The 25,881-nt window shown below is 42.2% G+C and overlaps 1 protein-coding gene across 3 annotated transcripts in view; it reads left to right on the plus strand.

Annotated features, from left to right (window-relative positions):
- NBAS (NBAS subunit of NRZ tethering complex) overlaps window positions 1-25,218 on the plus strand; it is a 345,656-nt gene extending 320,438 nt beyond the window's left edge. For 2 of the 3 annotated variants that reach the window (XM_057497442.1, XM_036881629.2), the window contains exons 49-52: window positions 3,984-4,123; window positions 7,550-7,694; window positions 13,031-13,159; window positions 24,826-25,218. In XM_057497442.1, coding sequence (XP_057353425.1) covers window positions 3,984-4,123; window positions 7,550-7,694; window positions 13,031-13,159; window positions 24,826-25,095 — 684 coding nt within the window. In that variant the 3' untranslated portion in view covers window positions 25,096-25,218. The remainder of the gene's footprint in view (window positions 1-3,983; window positions 4,124-7,549; window positions 7,695-13,030; window positions 13,160-24,825) is intronic. The other variant, XM_057497443.1, reaches the window with a different exon arrangement.
- Window positions 25,219-25,881: the final 663 nt, after the last annotated feature.

Consider the following 25,881-nt stretch of genomic DNA (forward strand, 5'->3'; position numbering starts at 1 on the left):
TGATGCCCCTTGCCATCATGATTTCTTTGGGTTTACCCTGTTAGGGGTTAGCCCAGCTTCTTGAATGTGCAGGTTCATGTCTTCCACCAAATTGGGAAGCTTTAAGATACTCTTTCTTAAAATACTCTTTCAGTTCCACCCTCTTTTAACCTTTAACATTCCTTCCCTAATGAGAAATGACCTTACCTGGGTTGTCCCCTGTCTCTAGGTCAGAAGTCAGGAAACACTGTGTCTGAGTGTCCTGTTGGGTAATGAAAGACATCCTGCTACAGTGTTGTTCCTTCCACTCCAAACTAGTTTGCTTTCTTGTAACTACCTTTGAGAGTTCTCCTTTGGTTGTCTCTCTCATTTCCATAGTTTATAGTTGTGATTAGCATCGAGGACTAAGCCTAGAAGTCCCTTGCGTATGTTCAATCTTATCTTTCTTCATAGAAAAATTCATTCTGAGTTTTGGTTACCAGAGTTTAATTTTAAAACATTATAGGACATGATGAACAAGGAAAGCTTATATTATCTTGGTAAATTTAGATAAATTCAGGTATTCTGTGGACATGAATAGATTAGCACTTGTATAACAACATACAGCATAATTATCCAGCAAAAGTGTATTCTTTATCATGTGTTTAAAAACACATACTCAAGTCCATGCTTAGTGTCATTTTCTTCTATAAGGTAAAACCCCTACAATGATATAGAATTAAAACTGCTTTCTTAAGAGCTGAGTAACCTAATAATTTGAAATCCTTTATGATATAAGGGAATGTGCAAGTGTGCATACAAAAAATAGGTAATTATGTAAGTTACCGTGTTTTTCACTTTCCTATTTTAAACATATGGGAGTCACTGCTCTGAAAAGTAAGTTACTAATAATTGAAATGGTTAGTGAGCATTCAGAAGAAAATGTTTACTTGCAAAGAGAGTCTTAAAAAGTTTGTGTACACATGAGGAAGGTATAATACAGAGAAGTTTACTACCAAACACATTTTAAAAAAGGAAACCATTATTTGCACACTAATATAAAAACAAACATGAAAAGGCTTAATTATAGTATATTTTCTCTTTTCTTCCCTTGTGATATGGTTCATGTCCTAAAAATTTACAAGTTGTTACAGTTTCTGAAAAGAAAGAAATCTAAATGATACTGAAAACATAAATCACTTTTGCCTAATCTTTTCCTTTCCATGTGTCAAATAACCCATATAGACTCTGCATCTCATGTAGGAGAGAAACTGCTTGTTAATAATTATACTGCAGTTAATTATAGACCAGAAAGTGGAATATTGACACTTCTAGGAAGATTAGAGACATGTCATTCAATGTTTTAAATATTTTTAAAACACAAAACCTGTTCTACAAATTTTAAAACACAAAACTTTGTTCTACAAATAAACTCTGTAAAGTACAGGTTCTGACTGAACAAAAAGAGTAGTCATTTACAACATTTTCCCCACTGCAGACCTCCAGGCACCTCCACAGAACTATTGAGACTTTTGGGATTTTTGGAGCCCATTTTTCTGATGAGTAAAATGAGCCTTGAAGAGAAGGACTTTATTGAAATCACATAGCTTGCTGCAAGGCATCATTGGTCAAGACAAAATGTCAATAAACATGCCTTCTGTGGGTGGTTTTCGGTGATTTCCTTCTCAGCGGCATCTAAACCTTCTATCTATTCCCCAGTAGAAAACAGCCAAAAATTGATGGCAGCTCCATGAAGATTTAATGTCATTCCGTGCTAAAATATTTTATAAATGGCGAATTACCTTCATTCATTCAATACCCATTCCTTAGTTTGTTCATTCACTCAGTAGGTACTGTGCATTTACACTCTTATCAGGAATTATTTTAAGTGGTGGGGATAAACCAGTGTTTCCAAGGAGCTTCCATTCTTACGGAAGAAGAAGGGCAATAAACAAATAAGTACCTAACATGTCGCATACATGTAAGTGCCGGAAAGGAAAATGAAACAAGGTGAGAGAGATGGAGAGGGTGGGGACTGCTGGTTCACGGAGGGCAGCTTCCCAGTGCGTTCTCTGACAAGGTGACTGAGGAACTTGAGGGAAATGAGAGAATGAGCCACACGAATACCTGGAGAAAGAATGTACTGGGCAGAGGAAACGGATCTGAGTTGTGAGGTGGGTGTGAATACGATGAAAGACACAAAGCCCCCGAGAGGCCCCAAGACTGAGAGAGGAGCTGAGGGCAGGTCAGGTAACTGGAGAGAGGTCTTGAGTTTGAAATTATTTTTTAAACATTTTTATATAAATAGGTGAGAAAATATTGCCAATTTCCCAACTAGACCACCGGTTTAAATAATTCAGAGTTCATCTAGCTTACTGATTCCTCTGGTTTCAGAACATCCTGATTTGACTATATTTGTTTATTTATTGGCTGTGTCACTTGCCACATTACCTACCAAGACAGATCAGCCCGTTTCCTCATCTGTCAGGTTAATAGTGATGAGGTTAAAAATATCTGTGCTGTTCTCCACAGAAAACCCTGTAAGGGCCAACTGACTTACTGATTTACGAAATTATTTCAAAAACTACAAAATGGTTTTGGGTTATTATTCCACAGAAGAATGATGTGGGGCTTTATGGCAGGTTCTGAAAGATCTGATGGGTCACTTTGTGAGCAACGCTTCCCATAGTAATTACCAATCATTTCATTGTACATACCAGCTTTGGTGAAAATGCAGAATTCATGGTATGACTTTATTAGATGGCTTCTTGGGATCTGAGCCAGAATGGCCATTAAATTATATGTTTTGGAAACATGCATTAGTACAATTTAGAAATACATAGGTAACCATCCATCCTCATTATCCTTTCAAGGAAGCACATCTGAGTTTGTGTACCCAAATATAAAAAATCTGTGTTAAAAGAGGCTAGATAATGAGAACCAGCTTTTGGCTTACTTTTGTATTTAAAATTTCATTTTAATTTAAAGTAGCATTTTTATTCCTGGAGGTATTGGAGATACGATTTGTTTTAGGACTGCTTCAGTGTAAAAGATTGCGTCATTCAATGAGAGGAAAAATTAGTATTCTTTATTTGACTGGGACTTTTTTGCATTAGAAATGAGATGTGAATAAGAGATATTTTACTTTATTTTGATTTATAGCAAGAAAATACTATGACAAAAAATAACATCAAAAAATAAAAAATTAAAAACTTTAAAGAAATATTTTAGGCAATATGAAGATTTGGCAGTAATACTAAAATGAATTAGAAATGCATTTAGGATAATCTAAAAATATTCAGCTAATGTTGAATATGGTGAACTATATTTCACATAAAACAATTCAATGTTTTAACAAAACATATTGAATGCCAATAAGGCAGCTCTGTGGGAATGTACCTGTTTTCATTAATTTTGTTAAGGAACATTAAGAACCTTCCTATGATTTGTTCTAAACAGTTTTAATACAAATTTTTGAAATTGGGTAAGGCATAGAGCTTTTGAAGGTTTCTGGGGTGTGCTGGGAGTGTTGAATCATCCTTCAACATGTAAAAATTTTCACAAGATTGCTTAATCAAAATGATTTCACTCGTCTGTGGAGTATAAGAACAGAGCAAAAACTGGAGGAACAAAATAGCAGCAGACTCACAGAACCCAAGAATGGACTAAAAGTTACCAAAGGGAAAGGGACTGGGGAGGGTAGGTGGGAAGGGAGGGAGAAGAGGAATAAGGGGCATTATGATTAGCATGTATAATGTAGTGGGGGGAGCACAGGGAAGGCAGTACAACACAGAGAAGACAAGTAGTGATTCTATAGCATCTTACTCCACTGATGGACAGCTACTGTAATGGGGGTATGCGGGGGGAACTTGATAATAGGAGGAGTCTAGTAACCATAATGTTGTTCATGTAATTATACATTAATGATAGCAAAATAAAAAAATAAATAATCAAATTTAGATTTTTTTTATACACCAACTCGGTAGCCTTTGTCACCAGTTTCAAACGTATATTTGCACTTGCAGGTAGACATAACTGACATTGAGAATGAAGAGAACCGCCGTGCTCTCTTCATGGAACTCCTGGAATCCAGTCACCAGGAGGTGGAGTTTCAGCACCTGGTTTTGCTCTTGCAAGCTTGGCCACCTGTGAAACATGAATATGTGTAAGTGTTGACATAAAATTCCTTTTCTTTTGTCTGGACTTTAGTTTCAAAAATTCAATACCTTCAAAAGAGGCCATAAAAGAAGTATATAAAATCAATACTAACCTGTAGAGGAAGTTAAAATTGTTTGTGAAATATTTCAGTTTCTTTCGTTTCTTCTTGCCCCTAACCGAAGTATTTTACTCAGAAACATCAGACAATGCTTGATAACAACATCTAATTCTGGTGTCAACACAGTAATTTCGTTGCAGTATTTGCTGCTGGACATCTTTTGGCTCTCTTTTAACACAACTTACAATATTAACCTGAGATTCCATATGGCATAAGTGGATAATCCCCATTTATTGAGAATGCAATGTTATGTGCAGTTTACATATCAATTCACAGAACAAACCTACACAGGAAGGTGATGTTGTCTAATCGTGTAGTTGAGGGAATTGAAGCTCAGAAGTTAAGTAACTTCAGTCATCACATTGCTGTTAAGTGGAAAAGGCAGAATTCCGATGAGCTACCGGCACCTTCAGAGCTCCTGTTTCCTGTACGTCATGCGGAGCTTGCAGCTGCCACTCATCGCTGCCTGGAGTAGCCCTACTATCCTTGTGCTGTCAGCCAGGCATCCCTGTGGAAGACATGGCCAGATCTCCTCTAAGCACATATGCCCTCTGTCATGAACTGTGACTCCTTGTTGGCAAAAAATAGGAGAAGCTGCGCCCCTGTCCCACATGCTGGCTGCCCCAGCTCTCATCTGGTCCTTCGCATGCTCGGCCAGCAGTTGCACACAGCAGGCCGGGGCATGTCTCTGCACCTCTGAAGTTAAAGCTCTTTTCCAGAAAATAAGTTGTTCCTGTGAGCAGCTCAGGGCTGCTAAAGAATATCTGCAGAAGACTTTTTACCTTAACCCTGAGATGAGAATCTCTGAGGCAAACCAAGGACAGTGGTGTTTTTATTTTGTTTGCTTTTTAACCAAGTGTTTTCAGAAAGGAAAAAAAAAAAAAAAAGCTCCTTTGAGTGCTGTCATTTGTGGCAGAGATGACATGCTGACATGTAGCTTTCAAGAACAGGTTCTTAACCTTCACTATTTGAAACTACAGTACAGGTTCTCACAGCATAAAGCCTTCAGTGTTTCTTGTGACAGGGCATTGAAGCAGCATTTCCATTTGGTGTCCAGCTATCGTGGCAGAGCTCAGAACAAAACACAGAGTCCCTTGCCTGACTTGCCGAGTCCCAGACTCCTCTGCGAGCCTGGGAATCTGTTTCCAAACAACTCCTAGTGGTGATAATGTGGTATAGATATGGGACCTGTTAATTCATTATTGGTGATGCTTTACTTTTTTAGAAAATCATTAGGGTTGAGTTACAGATTTCTTCATACTCTCAAAATGAATCTCTCAGTCTAAAGAGAATTTTTTAAACTCAAAATATGATACCTTTAAGTAGTTTAACTGTGGTTTTACAGTTTCTTTTATTAATTTTAGAATGCTGACTCATTTCAAATCACTTGACCACAGAAAGCAAAATCAGCTTCACTTGAAACATTCTCTGTATTTAAACCATTTAATACATTTTGAGACAAAAGTGTTTAATTTTTAGACATATTCTTTTGTAATAATATATGAAATGAAACTTGTAAATTGCTAACCTATGTTTTCCAAATCTCCTTTGTAAAATCATTAGAATAAGAAGAACCCCTCTTACCATCCATGTCTCCTCTACCAAAGGGATAACCAGAGGTTATGTCAAATAAAGTTCTGTTTCTGCTTATTTCCTGGCTCAAATTGGTGATCTACTGCAGGAAAACATCTGATGGGGTACTTTAGAAACAGGTTCTTTTGAATACATCCCCTCCCTGACGCAATCCAGTGTATGCAGTGTATGAACTCAGCACTGCCAAAATAACCACCAAGAAAATAAAAATTCTGGGGAGAGGGAAAGGCAGGAGGGGAGGGGAGGGGAGGGGAGTGTGATAATGACTGAATGTCGCCAGTCGACACAATGAAGTTAAAAACTAAGACATTTGCTTGATCCACATGACTGCTAATTTACTGGAACTAAGTTAGTTTTAGTCCCTTAAAGGAAAATGCATGGAAGGTACAATAGAGTTGTGCTTAAGGAGGGTTCCTACTTTTCATCCAGTGAATCATGCCTGGCTCGTGAACAGTACATTTTGGTGATTGCTTTCAAAGCCACGTTGCCCGTTGGGCCGTGGCTGGTGCTGCAGAGCAGTGTTTTGCCAGGCAGCCTGTTAGAGAAAAGCAGGGGAGCTGAATGCAGACTTGGCAGGAGGAAAGCAGAGGATGAGGCGTTGAGCAGCATAAGCAGACTCCCCAGCCAAGCTGACACTCAGCTTTGTTTGCACCTCGGAATAAGCAGTGTTCCTGGCCTGTAGTTGGAGCTGAGTCACAAATACTTGGCCCAAGGCTAGCGTTGTGAGTCCCTTTGTCATTGTTGCATTGGACACTTTTCTCAGGGGACAATGAATGACATTCTTTCAAGGGAAGGACCATCCTTAGGTGTTCAGTTTCTAGAATCTAGAGTTACGCTCATGAGAAAACAGACTATTAATAAATAGTAAAATTATTGTAAAATGTTGTAAGTAAAGTCAGTACCCTGTTTCTGGGCCATGGAATCAATGTACCTTTAAGTTGTCTACTGAAATGTTAAGTTGTGATGTTTTCATGAAACGTGGCGGTAGCTGGAGAAAGGAAATAGGGGCAAATTTTTGCGTGCTTTTATGTTTCAGAAACGAGAGAACTCTCTGAAGCACAGAGTGTCAGCTCTGTGCTGCCTGCGTGTTGTGTCATTAGTCTGTGCTCCCAAGCCGACCTCTGCTGTGTACTGTCCTACTGTCCTTATTGCCGTTTAGTCCTGCAGTGACCCCAGAATCATAGTCATCATAATCATAACCATGTGAGAAACAAAGCCAGTGTTTAGGTAGTGAGGTGTGCCTACTATCAGGAGGGATACTTCACAGTTAAAAACTTCATTCATTAAATACAGCCATCCTGCAAGGAAAACATTAAATTGCCTTTTCACAATGAAAATAAACAAGGCCTAGAAAGGTTGGTGGCTTCCCCAGCACCATAGGACTAGGAGAGAGTGTGGAAGGAGCTCCTCTCGGTCAGCCAAGTAGGACGTCACGGAACAGAACGGGAGCGGGAAGCGCCCTGGCCTCACAGCGCCCGGCGCTCGGCCGCCCAGTGTGGCTCTCCCGCCCCCTGCAGCCGGGGGCTTGGTGCCGCAGCTCTTCTTTCTCCATCAGACGTTACCTTTTCTACAGCATCGACTGGAGGGAACACATCTAGATTATGATTGCAATTTGCCAACAGCATCTTACTTTGATAAGTGATATTTCTTTTCTATGTTAGAATGTCTTGTCACAACTGTTACAGCTTTAGTCATTTCCATGCCCTGCATTTGCTCCCTCAGAGCCGGTGTGACCAGTAATCCGTGGGTGAGACTAGCTACAGTGATGCTAACCAGGTGTACAGTGGAGAACAAGGAAAGACTGGGGAATGAAGTTTTGAAAATCTGTTGCTCTTTGTATAACACCAAGGAGAGGCTTCCTGCAGAGGTGAGTGGGTATTTCAAGTGACTTTCCGGGGATGGTGTGGGGGTATCCCTGGGGTGTCCCTTTCCTCAGCCAAACTCTTTATTAGAAGCAGTATCAGTGACTGTCCTTGAGGAACATTTAGCTTACATTATTGGTAGTTAAAAACCCACAGTTTGTATCAGATGGAGAAAAGCAATGCTGGAAGGATGCTTTGAGGTAGTTTTCTCTTTGCTGGAGCTCTGAAGCAATGCTCATGTTTCAGGTCCCGGTGTATGACCCAGTTTTCAGTCCTTTGGGATGCCCTTTTATGTCTAATTTGGGTTCATGTTCCAGGGGTCACTGTAGCTCAGGTAGCTCATCTGTCTGGACCAGGACAGTTGGTAACTTAGTCTGAGCTTTAGCACTCTGCTCATAGGTGACCAACCACTCTGACTGTAAACTCTGATGTCATTGTAATCAGACTGCATAACCACGATATTTATCCTCTCTAAACAGGGTAAAAACTCAACCACCTCCATTTTGACTTTTTTTTCTATTTGATCCTGTAGTTCGACTGCCACAGAAGTATTTGTTTAATATAATTATAAATCTGTACATTCTAAAATAAGCACATATTAACTACAGCTCCCTGCTGTGGATCTGACCTCAGTGTATTGCTTGAGCAATTTATGTGTCTTAAATTAAAGCATTTAGATAATGGCACTAACTTAATTAGTTGTTTTTCAAGTTTCTACCACATAGGAGATAAACTTGAAAATAAAATTGTAGATATGATTCTTTAAGTCCTCTTTGTAATCACTCAAGAAAAATACTCTCACTATGAATACACATTTAATGAATTGTTTCTGAATGAGGGACTAATTGTCTTTGGGTTGAATTCTGAAGTACTGTCCCTATTTAAAGAGGTCTTCTAACTAACCAGAATGACAAAATTCTTCTGTAAAATATTTTAACTACCAACACCAAAAATAACTTCCCTTTACTCCATTGGTATGTGATTTGCTTCTGTCAGCTACTTACCTAGGATCTGCTCTACGTTGTAAGCACCTGGAGGGTGGGAATCATGGCTGTACCATCTTGGTTTCATGCATGGTGGGATCCAACATACTGCATAGAGTAGGGGCTCAACACAGTTCATTGCTCCCACCAGGTAAGTTATATATAAATAACATGAGGTTCATCTTTGCCTTAACATAAGCTAAGATCAAGCATTGTTAGATAGGACTAGTGTCATTTAACCTTCACCACCACCTGTAAGGAGATTTCTTGATCTCCATTTGATAGCTGATGAAGTGGAGCTCTAAGGTCAAGGGTCTTGCCCCAAATCACTCAGGTAATAGATGGTAGATCTAGCCCTTAACTGAAGGATCTGTGCTTGAATGCTTAAAAAATAGCTATTTCCAAATGAGCCTTGCTTACTACACTGGGGGTCTATGTATATTGAATGTCTGTCTTATGTAGTTATGTAAGTTTTATTATTTTTTTCTCTTTTCTAATGTACTTTGTTCAAGAATGGCCTGTAGCGTCTAGGATCTGGATTATCAGTGTTTTAGATGTAATGAGTGTTCGGATCTCTACCATTACCCAGAGAAGTTCGTTTTTTTTTAAATATCCTCCCTAGGTTGGCTTTACTGTAATTAGTATTAAGACAAGAAATGTAAGTTAACTGAGAACATGGCATCATGCCACTGGCTCGGTAATCAGGGTTCAATAACAGTTACATGGATTATCTTTTGGCCACCTGGAAATGGGTGGGAGACGTATCTGAATGAGTGTCCAGAGCAGTGAGTCTTGTCAACAGCATGTTTAAAGCTTAGGGAAACCGGTCAGGATGCAGAGGGAAAGGTACGTTCTTTTATTAACTAATGTGTGATAAGTTATGCTTGGTGTTTCTAATTAAAAAGAAAGATTTGGTGGTTTAATGAGGAGAAGTTAAATAGCTGTAAAGATTCATTTCCCTAATAGGTTTCTATGTAGCCCTGTTGAGGTAGTTTGACAAATAGATGAATACACTAATCTCAGAAACATCTGGTCAGTGGTTCCTGTGTGTTTTAAGGAAAGGAGAATGCGTAGCAGAGTGCCTTAGCCTGTGTCCATTAGTGTGCTGCTCACACTATGCCGTGGAGAGCAGTTTATGGGCCTTCCCTCCTTCCAGACCAGGAGCACCTACAAGCCGGGCAACATCAGACACCAGGTGGCAGTGGGACCCCTAGTGAGGCACGAAACTGTCCTGTCCTGTCCCAGAACTGGGCCACCCCGTAACCTGTGACCATGAGAAAAGGACCAGACTCTCTGGACCTCTGTTTTCTGGTCTCTGACACAGGTTAGATCGGGTGATCTCAGAGGGGATTCAGTTCTATCAGTACCACAGGGTCACCAAGCTGAGCCTGTTTACTGCTTCCTCCTTAGCACATAATTCACTACTTTTCATAGTTTATAATTTGTGGGGGGTGGAGAAGAGGTACTGGATTGAACCCCATTTTGAAATAGGTCATTATCACTTCTCTGTTCCAATATGACAAGCTGAAGAATTATGATTATCAAATGTGTTCTATTGCCACAGTGATTTTTCTTCATTTTCCTTAATGCTGCCTCAGTTTGTCTTCCAATTGGATACATTTATAGATTTTTTTTTTCCCTAGCATGCCATGATTAAAGGAACTTTGCAAATGTTATGTACTGTTTTTATTGATCCCTATATGTGCTCAATGTGAATTAAAATTGTTAAAAAGGAAAGGACATTTTTACTACAAAATGGGATGTTTTAAGTTTATTTTACCAAATTTGGAAATGACACTGTCTGATTTCAGAGCTCCATGATGTTTATCACTGTGGAGGTAAATGACTGTGGCTCACTTTTTTTAAGCCACTGCCTTTGGTTGCCCACTTCATGGTCTGTGAAACATGTTTACCTAATTGTCAATGACAGGGCACTTACAGGAACTTTACCTTTACATATAGTGATCTCCTACATATAACGTGCCTGGATTTTACCTTCGTTACCTTCATTCCTTCATGAGCTGTGAAGGTGCCGTGTGAGGTGTTCTGTGATTCTCTTCACTACTCTGACCTCTCTTGTAGCTCCTAAAATCCCTTTATAAATCTAACAAACTGTCCTCTTGCAACACGGGATAATACCCAGTGAACATAGTATAGTATTTAAATGGAGTATTTAGCCAGTAACTGTTAGCTAAGAGATAAAAAGTGCTCAGTAGCTCATATATAGTGATCTCCACTCTTAGAGGTCCTTGCCTGGCCATGAGACATCTATCCATTATGTTTACCCAACAGGTTATTTCAATAAAATTTCTCATCACAGCTAACTAAGGTCAGCCAAGTGATACACTTGGTCTAAATATCATAAATCACTGATAAATACCTGTTTACCAGTTACTGATAATGTATTGAATAAGCAAATATGAGTGCTAGGAGAGAGAATTATATACAAATGTTTTTATAGCATATGCCAAGCAAGTTGGAAATACAGAGAAGGAAAAAATATTCTTGTTCCTTAAATGAAACAGATAGACAAATGAATAGTCACAACAATGCAAGATGACAGATAATGTAGTGAATATTTACAAAGTGTAGTCTGAATATAGGCATACCCAAGCTGGGAAATGAGAGGCCCCTTCATAGGAGATGGGATTTCCTGTGCCTTTTTAAGCTGAGACGTAAAGAACAAATAGGGGTCAATCAGACAGACAGCAGCGGTCACATCGTGTGCAAGACCGCAAGGTCTGAGAGGTCCCCCACTCTGCAGCTTCACTGTCCAGGACGGTAGCCACTGGACACGTGTGCTCATTAAAATTAAAACAAGTAAAATTGAATAAAATTTAAAATGCAGTTCCTCATTTCACTAGCCACATCTCATGTACTCACCAGCCATGTGTGGGTGTGGCTGTGGCTGCCACGTGGGGCGGTGCAGCGGAGAACATCCCATCGTGGCAGGAAGGTGTCCCGGGCAGCACGCTCTGAGGAGCACGCCGGAGGGGACTCATCGCAGCGGCACGCCAGGGGAAGTGGCCCGTGGCAGCTGCCTAGGCTGTCGTGTGTGGGAGTTTGTATTTCATCCTCCCAAGTATTTTCTTCAGACTTTGGGATCCAGATTAGAAATCTGTATTTCTCTTGGCTCAGATGCTGGGTGAGACTCCTCTGTGTGTCATATATGCTTTAAGGCACACAGAACACTTTTTGAAATTAGAATACGTAATGTTTGAAGTACACATTTTATAGAACTATTACCCTACTAATAACATTTTCACATGAGTTTGTTTAGCACAGTTTTCCAGTCTGAAATCTGAAGGCCTTGCTGATTCCAGCAGAGACATGCTGGGTGAAAGCTAAAGAAAACTGCAGGGAGTGGAATTCCAAAGAGACCTTCATCCTAAGCTTTAAATAGGCTCTTCTTTGTGTCATCCTTACTTAATCTATGCTTTGTGATAATGTAAAGGGATTATGAAAATATCATAAACTTGAGATTTTCTGCTCTGATATGCTACTGTTGTAGGAGCACAAAAGAAAGATCAGTCCTGTGGAGGGCAGTGGTCCTCAGTTCTTTCAAAAACATTCGTTGCTTTAAATAAGGAGGTTGCACTCATCGGCCCCTGGCTCAGGGGTGCTGTTCTTTATGTTACAGCAAAAGTCAGGACACCGAGGGGACACCTAACTGACCTGGGAGGCATAGCTTGCACGTTTTTCTGTGCTTTCATAGTTTTGCCGGGAAGGATTATTATTTGTTATATAAAATCTTGCTCTCTGATGGCAAGTTCAGCCAATATAATAAAGGTCAGAGAATCAAAATTCAAATATATCTGTGGAGATCCAAATACATTTTCATTTTCTGGACCACAGGTAGTTTTCATGAAGATGGAATATTTTAAGTATATCAGGCATTCACTTCACCTTTACATTATAGATAGGTTTTTACTTATTTAAATTGCTGATATCCGTTGGTAAGCACATAGTATATGCTAAGCATTGTACATCATTCATTAAAACTTCACACACACACACACACACACACACTCTCATCAAAATGAAGGTATAATTACTTCCATATTACTTGTGAGAAAACTAGGACTCTGAGAGTTGAGGAGAATAAATTACAGGCCTGGATCTGCGCAGTGGGCCATCATGCAGCCGGTAAAGGCAGTGTCATTGTGAGTGATGGCTCGGACAGACCTCTGCAGTGTGCTGTGCGGTGAGTGAAGCAGGTGCTGAACGCTGAATCCAGGCGGCCCTACACGCACACAGACACACTTGGGGAGCAAGGTGTGGAGAGATGCAGCCGGAAGAGTGCCAGGGACGCGAAGTGCCTCGCTCTCCCCCTCACAGACCTGCGCTTGTGGTTTCAGTGTGTGAAGGAGCTGAGCTCGCTGCTGCTTGACCAGGGCCTCCTGCTCCCGTCCCTGAAGCTGCTCCTCGGGAGCCAGAACGAGCCTCTTCGCGCCGTGGCCCTGGAGCAAATCGCCTCGATTACTAAGGTATCCCCAGGGGCCTCTCCCCCTTTTTATGTTTCATAGGAATGAATTAGTATTGCCATTCGCATAAGTAATGACCATGATTTAAGACTATTTTACCCACAATATTCTCTGACCTTAATAGCTAGTTCTGTTTTGCCTAAGTAGTAGATACTGTTTTGTTATAAATGTTTACAAAACTCCTCCCATGAGCCAGACTTTGTGTTTAGTTGCTAAGATTTCAAATCCAAACAATGAAGTGGTTTCTGTAGAGAAGCCATGTTATCAGTCTCTTTATAAGAAAATGTCAAGCAGCCCAGGACGAGTGGGCTAGTCATTGGCACAGGAAATTCGGGCAGAAGGAACCCAAAGCACGGGCAGGTTTTCCGTGCTTGGCTGTGTGTGTTTGGTTATCTACAAATCAACAGTGAGAATGTGGCTGCAAGCAGTGTTCACTGGGTCCATGTGAAATCTCAAGCTAATTATTCCCTCTGGCAACCTAAAGCACCTCTGAGCAGGGCTGTGGCTTGGGGAACGATGTATTTGAGAGTCTCCCCGAGTCTGATTGTCTTGTTACCAGGATTAAGGAAGAAACTTTCACTTTGCTTTTAAAATTTTACACTTTAGGATTAGATAGCTCAGGGTTGTGTTATAATGAATTTGTGTTATTACCCTACTGTAGGGAGATCATTCTTTCATTTGAAGTATTTATGTCCTGTGTGTAGTGTGTGTGTGTATACTTTTTTTTTTTTTTAAGCAAAAATCTCGAGTCTGTCTTCTAGGGACTAGAGAGGGGAAGAGAATCTTAGAGTCGACGTACATGCTTGCCACACAAGATAGTGAAGAGATTTGTGAAAGTAATGTCATTGATATAAAATTCTATTAATGACAAAGGATATAAAAGTTACTCATATGGTTACAGAAAGTAGAACAAATTGCATTTTGGAAACAGTCAAAATGAACAAAATGAGAAAAATCTAATGCCTTTACTCATTTAAATGTATTTTTAAAATAATGTAAAACTCCTGTAAAGATTTTGTGAATACCCTTCATTATCACTGATAATCGGTCATAATAAGAAACAAGATGCAAGTAGGGACTTGTCTGTTGGTGGCCTTCCTCTCTGTGCTAAGATTAAAGTTGTATTATGTTGGGAATTTACAAGAAACTAAGAATTACAGTGAGAATTTTTTCTTAGCCTATGTTTTTATTGTAAATCCAAAAAGTCAGGAGGAAGGGAAACTAAAGTAAATTAGGCTCATATTTTCAGTGCTTTTATTTTCCTCACCACCATTGTGCTTTGTCTTAGTATCTCTGCTTAGGTGTCCCCACTACCATTTGCCATGGTCCTCTTTGAAAATAAAACAGTGATGGGTTGTATGTTGCCTTTCCATATTCATCCTACGTAGCGCTCTCCTGATGCACCCCTGCATTCCATTGGCGAGTATATCAATTTTTGGTTTAAAGATTCTCTGTCTCAAATGCATCTGTCAGAATTGGGACTCCCAAACTAGCTTTTTATCACCCCACACACACACCCACACCCACACTGACTTTCAAAATAAAAAACCAGATGGTAACATTGCAACACCCAAGTCATTTTTAAGTGGCAATAATTTACCTCCATAATACTTTCTTTCTCTAATTAAAAATTTTTATTGAAATGTAGTTGACATAGTATTTTATTAGGTCAGATGTGCAACATAGTGATTCAACATCTATATATGTTACAAAATACCAGGATAAGTGTAGTTACCATCTGCCACCAAAGATACTAGGATTAGATAGCTCAGGATTGTGTTATAATGAATTTGTGTTCTATGGTCCTTACTAAACCCCTTCTGTAGGGAGATCGGCTATATTATGAGCTATATTCCCTATGCTGTATTTTTTATCTCTGTGACTAATATATTTTATTACTATACCTCGTGATCCTCTTCACCAACTTCTCCCATTTCCCCCAACCCTCCCTCCTTCCGGCAACCACCAGTCTGTTTCTGGTTTCATCTGCATGTTTGCTGTGTAGCATTGTGCTAAAACTCTAATGGTTTTGAAACAGCCCTGCTCTCTGTGGGGTTGTGATGTTAACACCAAAACCTCTGTGGCCTTCAGATGCTAAAGTCAAAGCCAGAGACATGTGTTGCTTATCTGCCACTGAGATCGTTACTGTTAGGGATTCAGTAATGAGACTGACTTGTACTTTCTCTGCAATAAGTTGAATATTCACAATAGGCTATCCCACCTGTGACCTTAAAATGTGTTCATGGAAATGCTGAGTATCTTCAGACCTTTTGCATCCTCCAAAAAGCTAAAAAATTTGCAGTTTTTCAGTTTTTAAATATATACTAACTTTTTCTATTGAGGTAATTTTAAAGTCACATTTAATTGTAGGTAATAAAACACAGGGATCTCTTACACTCTTCACCAGCCTCCTCCAGTGGTAACATCTTGGCATAACTATGGTATAGTAGTACAAGCAGGATATTGACACTGATACAGTCTTGACCTTACTTGGATTTCAGCAGTTTTGTGTGCCCTCATCTGTGTAGGTGCCAGTGTGTGAAGCTCTCTGCAGTATTGTCAGGCATGCGTTTGTCTCACCACCACCACCGCCAAGATGCAGGGCGGCTCCAGCCGAGGGTCCTCGCGCTCAGCTGCAGTCTTCAGCACTGTACTTTTGTCATTTCCGGAATGCTATATAAATGAATAAGAAATTACTATAATTGATTTTTGCTCTCTCAGCACCATTAAAGGCACACTTTTCTAAAGGAAAAGTTTCAGTGGGCCTTCTTGAAGGACTCCCAGCGATTTTTAAATCATACTTGGTATTGCCGTGAAAAATAGAAAACATTTTTTGTTTGTTTGTTTTTGCCATTCACTCTGTCCATTAGTAGGGGTTTGAGTTCATTGATAACTTAAGTTCTGCCTTTATTGGTGGTTGACAGTAGCTCCTGTTGACATTAAAAAGGAAAAATAACCCTCCAGCAAGGGGGGGGGGGCCTCCTGTGACAGGCAGTGCTGCCACAGAGCGTATGGGTCCTGGTGGAGAAGCACCCCCACTTGCTCACTGCTAGCATGCGTTATTTCGCTGTTCCTGTAAGATCCTGACAGCTTTAGAGGTGTTCACTTGAAAGGATGATGCTTAAGTGCTAATGGCAGAGATTGTACTGGCCTTCCCTCCAACAGCATACTCACTTCCTTCTCTAAGCTTTTCTGAAATTGCAAAACTACTGTTTACCGTGTAACCTTTTACAGAGGCCCACAGCCTCTTTCCTGAAGAAATAAAAAGTTCTTAGGGATTATATTGTTGATGAATAGTTCAAGCCAGTGTATGGTGCAAATCTTCCTTGACTTATGATGGGGTTACTTCCTGATAAACCCATCGTGAGTTGAAAAACATCCTAAGTCGAAAATTCACTAATACACGCAACCTGCCAGACATAGCTCAGCCTCACCTACCTTCAACGTGCTCAGAACACTTACATTATCCTGCACTGGGCAAAACATCTAACACAAAGCCTGTTTTATAATAAGGTGTTGAAGATCTCAGGTACTGTATTGACCTCTGTACTGAAAGTGAAAAGCAGGATGGCTGCCCAGGTACAGAAGGGTTGTCTGTGTCAGTTGTTGACCCTCGTGATCCCGTGACTGACTGGAAGCCGCTGCTGCCCAGCCAGGAGAGAAAATCATCCCCTATATCACCAGCCCGAGAAAAGATTCAGATTCAAAGCGTGAAGTATGGTCTCCAGTGAACACATATTCCTTTCACACCACTGTGTAGTTGAAAGATTGTAAGTTGAAGCGTGGTAATCGGGGACCATCTGTATAGGTTGCTAGATTACCATCTCCATCACCCTCCGATTTAGAGGTCACCTTCAAAACCGGATTCCCTCCAGAAGGGTATTCTTGCTGATGTGTTTGAATCTCATCTCTGGATTATTTTCTACCAGGTCAAAGTCTTGACTCATTTCATCGAAGTAAGCAGATATATATTTATAACGGTTCTGTATATTGAAATATTCCCTGCTGCATAATTCCAGGTTCATGGTGGCCTCTGCTCTCCGTTGCTTCCTCCTCTTTGGTATTGCTCGGTGTCTCTGCCCCCAACCCCCGCCTTCGGACTATAGTGCCCGTTCAAATGGCGTTAGAGAGGAAGTGCCTAAGACCTTTAGCACCTAATTAAGGTTTTCTCTCTGATGCTAATATGAACTACCATTGTTCAAGTACCAACTTTTTTGCCAGGTACTGTAATTGGCGCATCCTCACTTATCTTCTCAATAACCTGTGAGAAGATACCGTTCTAGTTTCACAGATGAAAACACGGAGACTGAGAGGTCGTACAGGTAGTAAGCAGTCAGAGCTGAAATTTAAACCCTGATCCAATGTTCAAAGTCTCTATATGCAACCATACTGAGTCCTTTAATGTACCTAGGCAGGCTATGTAGTATTGGGAAAAGGGTTATGTCTCTACTGAGAAATGAAATTGCCGAAGCATTTTGAATCATGTAATGTTAGCATTGATAAAGACGGGAGCCGAGCTAGTCTAACAACTTACCCAGGATAGGGTTTCTCTTCTTAGGCCCTGGTCGAGCGCTGCTGCTGGGGTGGAGAGCCCACCACCCCCTGGGTGCTCTGTGCCATTTTCTGATAGACCTCATATGAGGGAGCACCCCCAGAATGAGGGCTGTACCCTTTAACCTGAACATACTGTTCTGAATCTCACCCTGTGGAGTTGCTCAGAGCTCATTGCCTGCCCACAACAGTCCTTCCTGTATTCCATAAATGTGACCCATCCTTTATTCTTGCCACGAAGGCACTGGAGCCTACCAACATTACAGTGTCTAGGTTGAGAGAGAGCCTTAGAGATTCTCAGAAACGCTGTTTGGACTAACATTTAATAAAACTAAGAACCTTCCTTCCTCTGTTCCCCCTTTACCCAGGTGTCCAGATCGGGCCTCCCTAGTGACCATCCGCTCCACCCTGGAGTTTCTCCCTGAGTATCGTCTTTGCCTAGCCCTCGCTGGGCGTGCCCACTCGCTGGCCTCAGCGGGCTGTGATAACAGGGGGGTCGGGCTGGGGTCCCAGCAGCTCGTGGGGTGTCCGCAGAGTCCTTCGGTTCTAGCCCTGTTGGCAGCTGGCTTTCTTGTAAGTGCGTCCAAACCAGGTGGCCACGGGAGCCCTCCACAAGCGCAGTCCTGCGCGTCCTACAGGTGCCCCCTGGCGTCATGCTGACCTCCTGTCATCGGCCCTGTTCTGTTGGCGCTTTCAGTCTCTGGCACTTTTCCTCAGAATTTTGAGCCTATCTACTATTCCTAAATATCATTTTAACCTAAACATACGTACAGTTGTTACTGTCACCCCTCCTCACTCGTCCTCAGCCTTGGGGGTCTTCTAGATGAGGAAGCTCTGCAGCCGCGTGTCTCCGAAGTCCCAGCTGGGTGCCTCTGGTGACAGGCTGCTCCCTCCCTGTAGGGCAGCCTGCTCGGTTTCTCGGCAGCACTGACAGTCGGATGACCGACTCAGTGTGAGCACACGTGTCTGGCACCCATTGTGCGCAGGAGTGAGGAGCAGGTGGGGTATTGTAAAGACAAAATAAAACATGCCTGTGTTCAAAGGAAGTATTTTAGGGTGACACTGACCGATTAAATGATAACACAAGGAATTTAAAAAAGTAGGGAGTGGAAAGTGCAAAGCGTGGAGCTGGCCTAACTCGGGGGCCCCAAAAGCAACACTTGCTTACAGTCATGCAGGCGATCGCGCTTGGATTTTCAAAGATTCTCTCCTGCTATTGGATCATAAGTCTGATGATTTATCTTAACTTTGGTGTCAGAGAGCTATACTATTAAATCCCATGCCAGGAGCAGGATCGGTGGTATACTGAGGAGTGAGTCTGCCCATCACTCAATAAGCGTGGAATATAAAAAATCACCTGGAGCATTTTTCTCATTCCAAGTATACACTTGTTTTTCCCTTTTTTTTTTCTGCCCCTGTAGTTGGTATACTTAGTAATTTTATTAGTAACGGCATATGTAAAAATGAGACAAATATCCTTTCCTGAAGTAAACAGTGAAATAATAGTAAATAATCTTTAAAGTAATTGAAACGAGATCCTGTGTACATTACACTACTGGAATTTCATCTTACCTCCTTGCTCTTAATTACTCTTAGCTTTGTACAGATCCATAAAATCAAGGATCTTAACTCAGAGAAGGTTCATTACCTGTTGTTGAAACAGGAATTAAGCAGATAACATTTTAATGGCTTGGAAAACAATAGTGCTTTGTGCTTTAATGGATTTCTTTCCCAAGATCTGCAAAGTTTCATTTATTCTCAAAAATTAATTATTGACCAAAAAAAAAAAAAAATAACAACATTGACAGAGTTGGCAAGCATTTTACTCATTTTATGATCTCTGTAAGCCCTTCCCCTTCTAGAAAATGCTTTATTTCTGGTTTAACTATAGTAACTGCAGTTTTTTGAATTTGAACTCTGCACTGGCATTGTGCTGCACACTTCAAAGCATAGGTCATCTTAACTTCTGCAGATAGTCTGTATGTCAGATGTGGAAACTGGGGCCCAGGAAAATTGGCCTTAACAAGGTCACATAGTTGTTTGATGAAGAAACCCTGATTGGAAATAGGTTTCCAACCCAAAAGTTTGTCATCTTTTCACAAGACCAGATTGCCTCACTCTGATTCAAAAATTATTTGATGAGAGGAATTAAATCATCTAATCCTTCTGACTTGTCTTCAGATTTATTTCAAACATCTAGCTGGGCCCAACAATGGCGATGCATTTTCTTCCTCAAGCTCTTAAAATACCAGTCAAGCCATCAGGGAAGTGTGATTTTCCACAGACCATATACCAAAGTAATTCTTGATCAATTAAAAAGTCATATATTTTTAAAAGGAAATAAAATTTATGTAAAGATCAGATCCTTCAAAGAATTATAATTTCTAAGCTTTAAAGCAATAGAAAGAATCATAAAGGAACAGATCGTTTCCTGACAACATAAAAATGTAAAATTTCTATAAAACAAGTAACCAAAACAGAACTGCAAACAACAGATCAGAATGTTTGTTGCAACTAAAATCAGGGATAATATTTAAGTTATAGGAGTAACTCCTTCACATATGAAAGGTCAAAGTTACAACTCTAGTAAATGAGCAAAGGATTTAATCCTTCTCACAAGAAAAAATAAAAATGATAGGAAATAAATGGAAAAAAGAATCCTTGCAAATGAGTACATTCAAATTAAAGCATCCATGAAGGTGCCATTACATACCGCCTCAATTAGCAAGTGGCTTTCTTTTCAAAATAGTAACCGCGCAAAGCCATGAGGTTGGCAGTGAAACTCACACACCACTGATACCTCCTGTGCAAACTGGGGAGTTGACATCACTGTCACTGTGTGGCTGCACTTGGATTCACCTCTACAACTGAAAAAGGTCTCAGACACTCTCTGTATTAGCCTGCTCAGGCTGCCTTGACAAATACCACAGACTGGGGGTGTTTATTTTATGTTTATTTTCTCACAGCTCAGGAGGCGGGAAGCCCAAGATCACGGTGTCAGCAGGTGTGGTTCCTTCTGAGGCCTCCCTCCTCAACTTACAGACGGCCGTCTCTTCCCCATGTCCTTGCGTGGCTGCCCTTGGTTTTTGTGTATGTTGTCATCTCTTACAAAGATCAGATTCTTATAAGCCAGGCAGACTGGAGTAGGGGCCACCATAGGACTGATAATTAAACTTAATTACCTTTTCAAAGGCCCTGTCTCCAAATACTGTCACATTCTGAGGTCCTAGGGTTAGGACTTTGACATTTGACTTTGGGAATGGGGGACACAGTTCATTCCATAACACCCTAGTAATGCCTCTCTGGTAACTTATTCTGAGAAAATAAGTCAAATTCAGTATATGCATAAAAACTTCCATTTGTAGTGTTTGAAGAATATCAAACAAATATACCTGAGATACTTATAGCGGGAGTTAAATAACTGTTAGCTCCACTCAGTAGATTTTTTCTTAGCCAGTACAATTTATAAAAATGAAAACTAAAAAAACATAGAAAAGTAAAATACAAATACAGTATGATTGATTGGAAAGTATCTGCAGGAAGAAAGGATAAAATTTTCTTGTGATTCGGATATAGAAGATTTCTTCCATTTTTCAAACTATTTCCACTATTTTTTTCCTTATTTCAAAAAAACTAAGTAGGTTAGAATGAGTAATGGGTGGTAAGACAATACCAGGCTTCTGTATCAAGTAATACCAAAGTTTAGTATCTTAAGTTAGAATTCTAGTCAGAAACAAGAAAAATGAAGAAAAGTTGATGCCCAACAAATTAGTGTAGCAACTCAGCAACGCGACAGTAGTGCCTAAGAGCCTGGGGAGGCTTTGGGACGCCCAGCGCTCTGGCTGCATTGAGGTGGGGGGACCCGGGCTGACTCCCGCTGACCCTGGGCCATCTATTTCCGGAAGACTCCTCTTCTTTCAGATGCAGTTGTGAGAACAGGTCCTCACAAAGCCCACTTCTTCCTGTATTCTTTCGTTCTCTGTCTTAGCCTAAATATGCACAAAATAATTGTCTATGCAGTATTTTTTCTCAGCCATGGCAATTATAAATTATACGCTGGCCATTCTGTACCTCTTGCAAAGAGCCAGAACCAGGTGGAAATTCAGAGAAAGGAGATGAAGTCAGGCATTTTCATTTTCTCAGTATTTGTCTATGAGATGTCAAACCAGAAATCCCCCCAAAACCTCTCCTGGCCACACAGTCCCCAGCTCAGCCTTTCTTCAGGGGACGTGTGCGTGAGCCAGGGCTGAGGGGAGACGCTGTGTTCATCTCCCTGTCTCCAGCCCTAGGCTTTCCCAGCCAGCGTGGGAGATGGCTTTTTGGGGGTAGACGCCTGCCCTGTAACTGTCCACCTGTCCCCTGTTCCCACCCTGTCAGGACTCGCAGGTGTCTGAGAGGCTGGGCCCACGGGCAGGAGACCCACTTTAAGGATGTCGCGCCCTGGAGAGAGACGGGGGTGGGAGAGGCGGCAGCTGTCCGCGGTGACAGAACTGCCATCTCCTCCTCTGGCTGGAGAAATCCATCACTGCCTTTCTGGAAGTCCTTCGGGCCTGCAAAGGGAGGGTTAGTGAGTAAACAGAATAATAAAGGTGTTCTAGCCTTGAAGACTTACTCAAGGAAGCAAAGAAAGTATTACCCTGCAGTGTGTTGATTCTGAGCCTCTTATCCATGTGCTTTATCAAACATTTGCCTCTGGCATCCTGGCACACACTCCATTCCCTCCTGGAGGGTCAGGTGGAAGGGATCTGTATATTTAAGGCTGAACCGAAATAGCATGCACAGGAACTCAGGTGCCGTGTGTGTGTGTGTGTGTACACACGCATTGAGGCAGCAGTGTGCAGTGAGTGTGTGTGTGTGTACACACACGGATAGAGGCAGCAGTGTGCAGTGAGTGTGTGTGTGTGTACACACACGGATAGAGGCAGCAGTGTGCAGTGAAAGGATGCCAGCTTTGGAGTTACTCATTCATGTATTAGTTCCACCAGTTTTGCTGAGCTAGCACCTGGCCAGCACTGTTCTGGGCACAGGGGACGCAGGACTGAACAAAGAGGACAAGGCCGCTGCTCTGGAGGATCCCATGCTTTGGAGGGACAGCCAGTAAACAGGTGAACCAGGCAGAGGTGAGGGTTCCCGGGCCAGCTCACCATTTAACAGCCAGGACACTTGACACATGACTTCCACCCCACTGAACCCCAGTTTCTTCAAATGAGATCACACTGTCTTAAACTGATGTTTTAAGGCTTAAGAAGTTGCTTAAAGTGCCTACTGCTGCAGGGGGAGTACTCAGTGAATGGTGGGTGCCGTTACAGTGAGGCTAGGAGTCTCGTTTCCAGCCCTGGAGCAAAGAGGAGGGAAGGTGGAAGGGAAGAAGACACGTGGACACCGGCAGCACACCCAGCAGGGGACTGAGAGCTGGCGTGCCCCTCTCAGCAGAAAACCTGGGCCTGCATGACAGTTAATTTCCTTACCATCTACCCTCCAAACACAAACATGAAACAAAAATGCCCAATTGAGGTCAGCCTGCTTTCTTCCCGAGCCCAGGGAGGGGTGAGCTGTGTGTATAAATGTTGATGAAATAAGAGGCCAAGGAAAAGATGCCCAGGCTTTGCAGAGACTCTTTGAGTGCTAGCGTCCAGTTCCAGTCAGATCTATGCAGAGATAATGTCCTTGTCATGTCCTTGTGCAGTTTCTCAAAAGTGCAGGAGTGTAGGTTCTTCAGCCACGTAACAAATGCTGATTCAACTTGATGTTCAAAGTAGAAGGATGATAAAACCTCTGTGCCCCTAAGAAACTCCTAGCCTGGCAGGGGAGACAGATATACAAATTGTAACCTGTAGAGGCATGTAATATATGAGACATTTAGAGAAAATGTCACCTGGAAGATGGCACTGGAGCTGTCATTTTTGTTGGTTTTGAAGGATCGCAAGGTTATAGGAAAGATAGGTGCTAATAGTGGGAAATAACTTATTCCCTGAAATTATGTTTTAGTTCTTGCAGGAGTAGACACATCTGACCTTCTCATCATCAGTAGCCTTTCCTCCTTGTCACAGAACACGCAGGAAGAGCACATGGTGTACATTATTTAGTATAGCTGGTCTAAACATTAGTTAATTGGCTTTGAAATACCACATTGAGGTTTCTACAACTAAAATTAAGTGTGCACAGAGAACCTGTCGTGCAGCTGTTTTGTGACACCCCAATGTCAATGAGAAGCTCTGGGTTTTGAAGTGTAAAAAATGTTGAATTGATCCTTACAAAAATATGGACAATAAAATAGAAAAAAATAAGCTAAATGTCAAAACTGTGGGAAACCATACATAGACTAAGAGGATAACACCAGGGAAAACGTGGAGGAAACATGCAAGCTGTAAGAGCCTTAAAGCACGGGCCATGTAATGTTGGTCTCCAAAGCCGCATAAAAACGTGTTTTAAAAAGGTAAGCTTGGTAGCGAGCTTTCTAGAGGCTTCCACAAGAACAGCTTTGACACCTCCTGTTGGTTATGCTCTGTATATCAGTGGGGTTGACAGATAATATTCTCTGAGTGAAGTAGAAATAAGGCTCTCCTGTTTTGAAAAGAGTTTTTTCATGTCAGTCTACATACAAGAGAGGTTCAGGGTTAAAGAAAACGAACCTCTGTGAAGTGCAACTGGACTGGTAAATGTGGTTGTCAAAAGCCCCGGCTTTGAAGTCAAGCCTGACCTGAATTCAGATTCTGGCTCCATGACTTAGCACAATGTTAAAGTTCTCACGCCTGTTTCCTAATCTGTAAAATCAAGAGGTAAAGGAACCCTGACTTCATGGGATTGAATTGGGAGGACTTGAAGGAAGATGCGCACGGCGTTCCGCACAATTTCTGGCATCAGCCTGCGGTAGCTGTGGCAGCGATTCGCGGGGTTTTCGGGACACGCTTGTCTCTTATGTGAAAAGGAGACCACGTCTGGCGCCCTGTGTGTGCGACCTCGGACGCCCACGCCCTGTGTGCGCTTTGCGGAGCAGGCCCTGTTCACCCGGTGCAGGTGTTTTTGGTGAGAGCGCACGCCAGGGCAGGGCGTGGTGAGGCTGCTGGCGAGGACGAGGCGAGGCCGCGCTCATGTTTTGCCTGTCTTATTTCTTGAAGGTGAATGATTCAAACTGTGACCCAGAACTCCTTTCTCTGCTCCTGGATGCCAAGCTGTTGGTGGAGTGCGTCGCCACCCCCTTCTACCCTCACCTCATCGAGCACCTCCTGGCCAGCCCCCAGCTCTGGGACGCGGAGGAGCTGGCCAGACGCCTGCAGGAGGCTGGCCGCAGAGCCGAAGCCGGCTCGCTCCTTCTGGCCGCGAGGGGGACGCACCGGGCCCTGAGAACTTTCAGCGCCGCTCTCTGGGCGGGCCGGCCCCGGCTGTGACGGCGTCTGTCCGCGCTGCAGCGAAGGGCCGGCCGGAGCCCAGTGCAGCCCCAGGGGCAGCGGGTACCTGATGACGGTTCTCGGTGGTTCCAACAAATCGCAAATAAAGCCGTCCATAAAGGATGACAGGCTGCTGTGTTCGGCCTTTCTTTTTTTCCCCTTTCTTTGAGTGACTGGTTAACATACTTTCTTACTAAGACTTGACTCTTCCTCTGTTTTTTTCTGACTGCCTTTTCTGGGTAGAATACAGTTAATAGTCTCTGAAACTGCAATTCAGACAGCCGAATGGGGGGGTGGGTAGGGTTGCATTAGAAAGGGGGAGTGTGTGGAAGACTTGGTGGTCGGAGAAGATGTCCTAGGATGGAAGGACCTGAATTCAAGTCTTGGGTTAGTTTTGAGACTTTGGGCAATATACTCCACCTGTCTGAACCTTAGTCTGTCAGGTATGAGATCAGGGCTGCGCTGTTCATCTCACAGGTTGTTGAGTGTTAGGCCAGGCGTGTGTGAGGTCCGTCAGCTGCATATGGGGGCCCACGAGTTGTTTCCTCTCCCACCCCCTCCCTAGTGTTTTGAGTTGGGATTCCAAGGCCACAGCCAGATGATCAATACCAGCATGTGAGTGCTGCCTACTCGATCAGGGGCTTCTGAATTTACCTGCCTCCTATTAAGGGTGACAGATTTGCATGTTTGTAAAACCTGTCTAACCAGGTAGGTGGGCTAACAGAGCCAGCATGAGGGAGGGGCAGAGAGAGGGTGAGCAGGAAGGTTTAGTCTAGATAGATGAGA

This window comes from Manis pentadactyla, chromosome 2 (assembly GCF_030020395.1).
Source record: "Manis pentadactyla isolate mManPen7 chromosome 2, mManPen7.hap1, whole genome shotgun sequence".
In the NCBI taxonomy this organism is placed as follows: Eukaryota; Metazoa; Chordata; class Mammalia; order Pholidota; family Manidae; genus Manis; species Manis pentadactyla.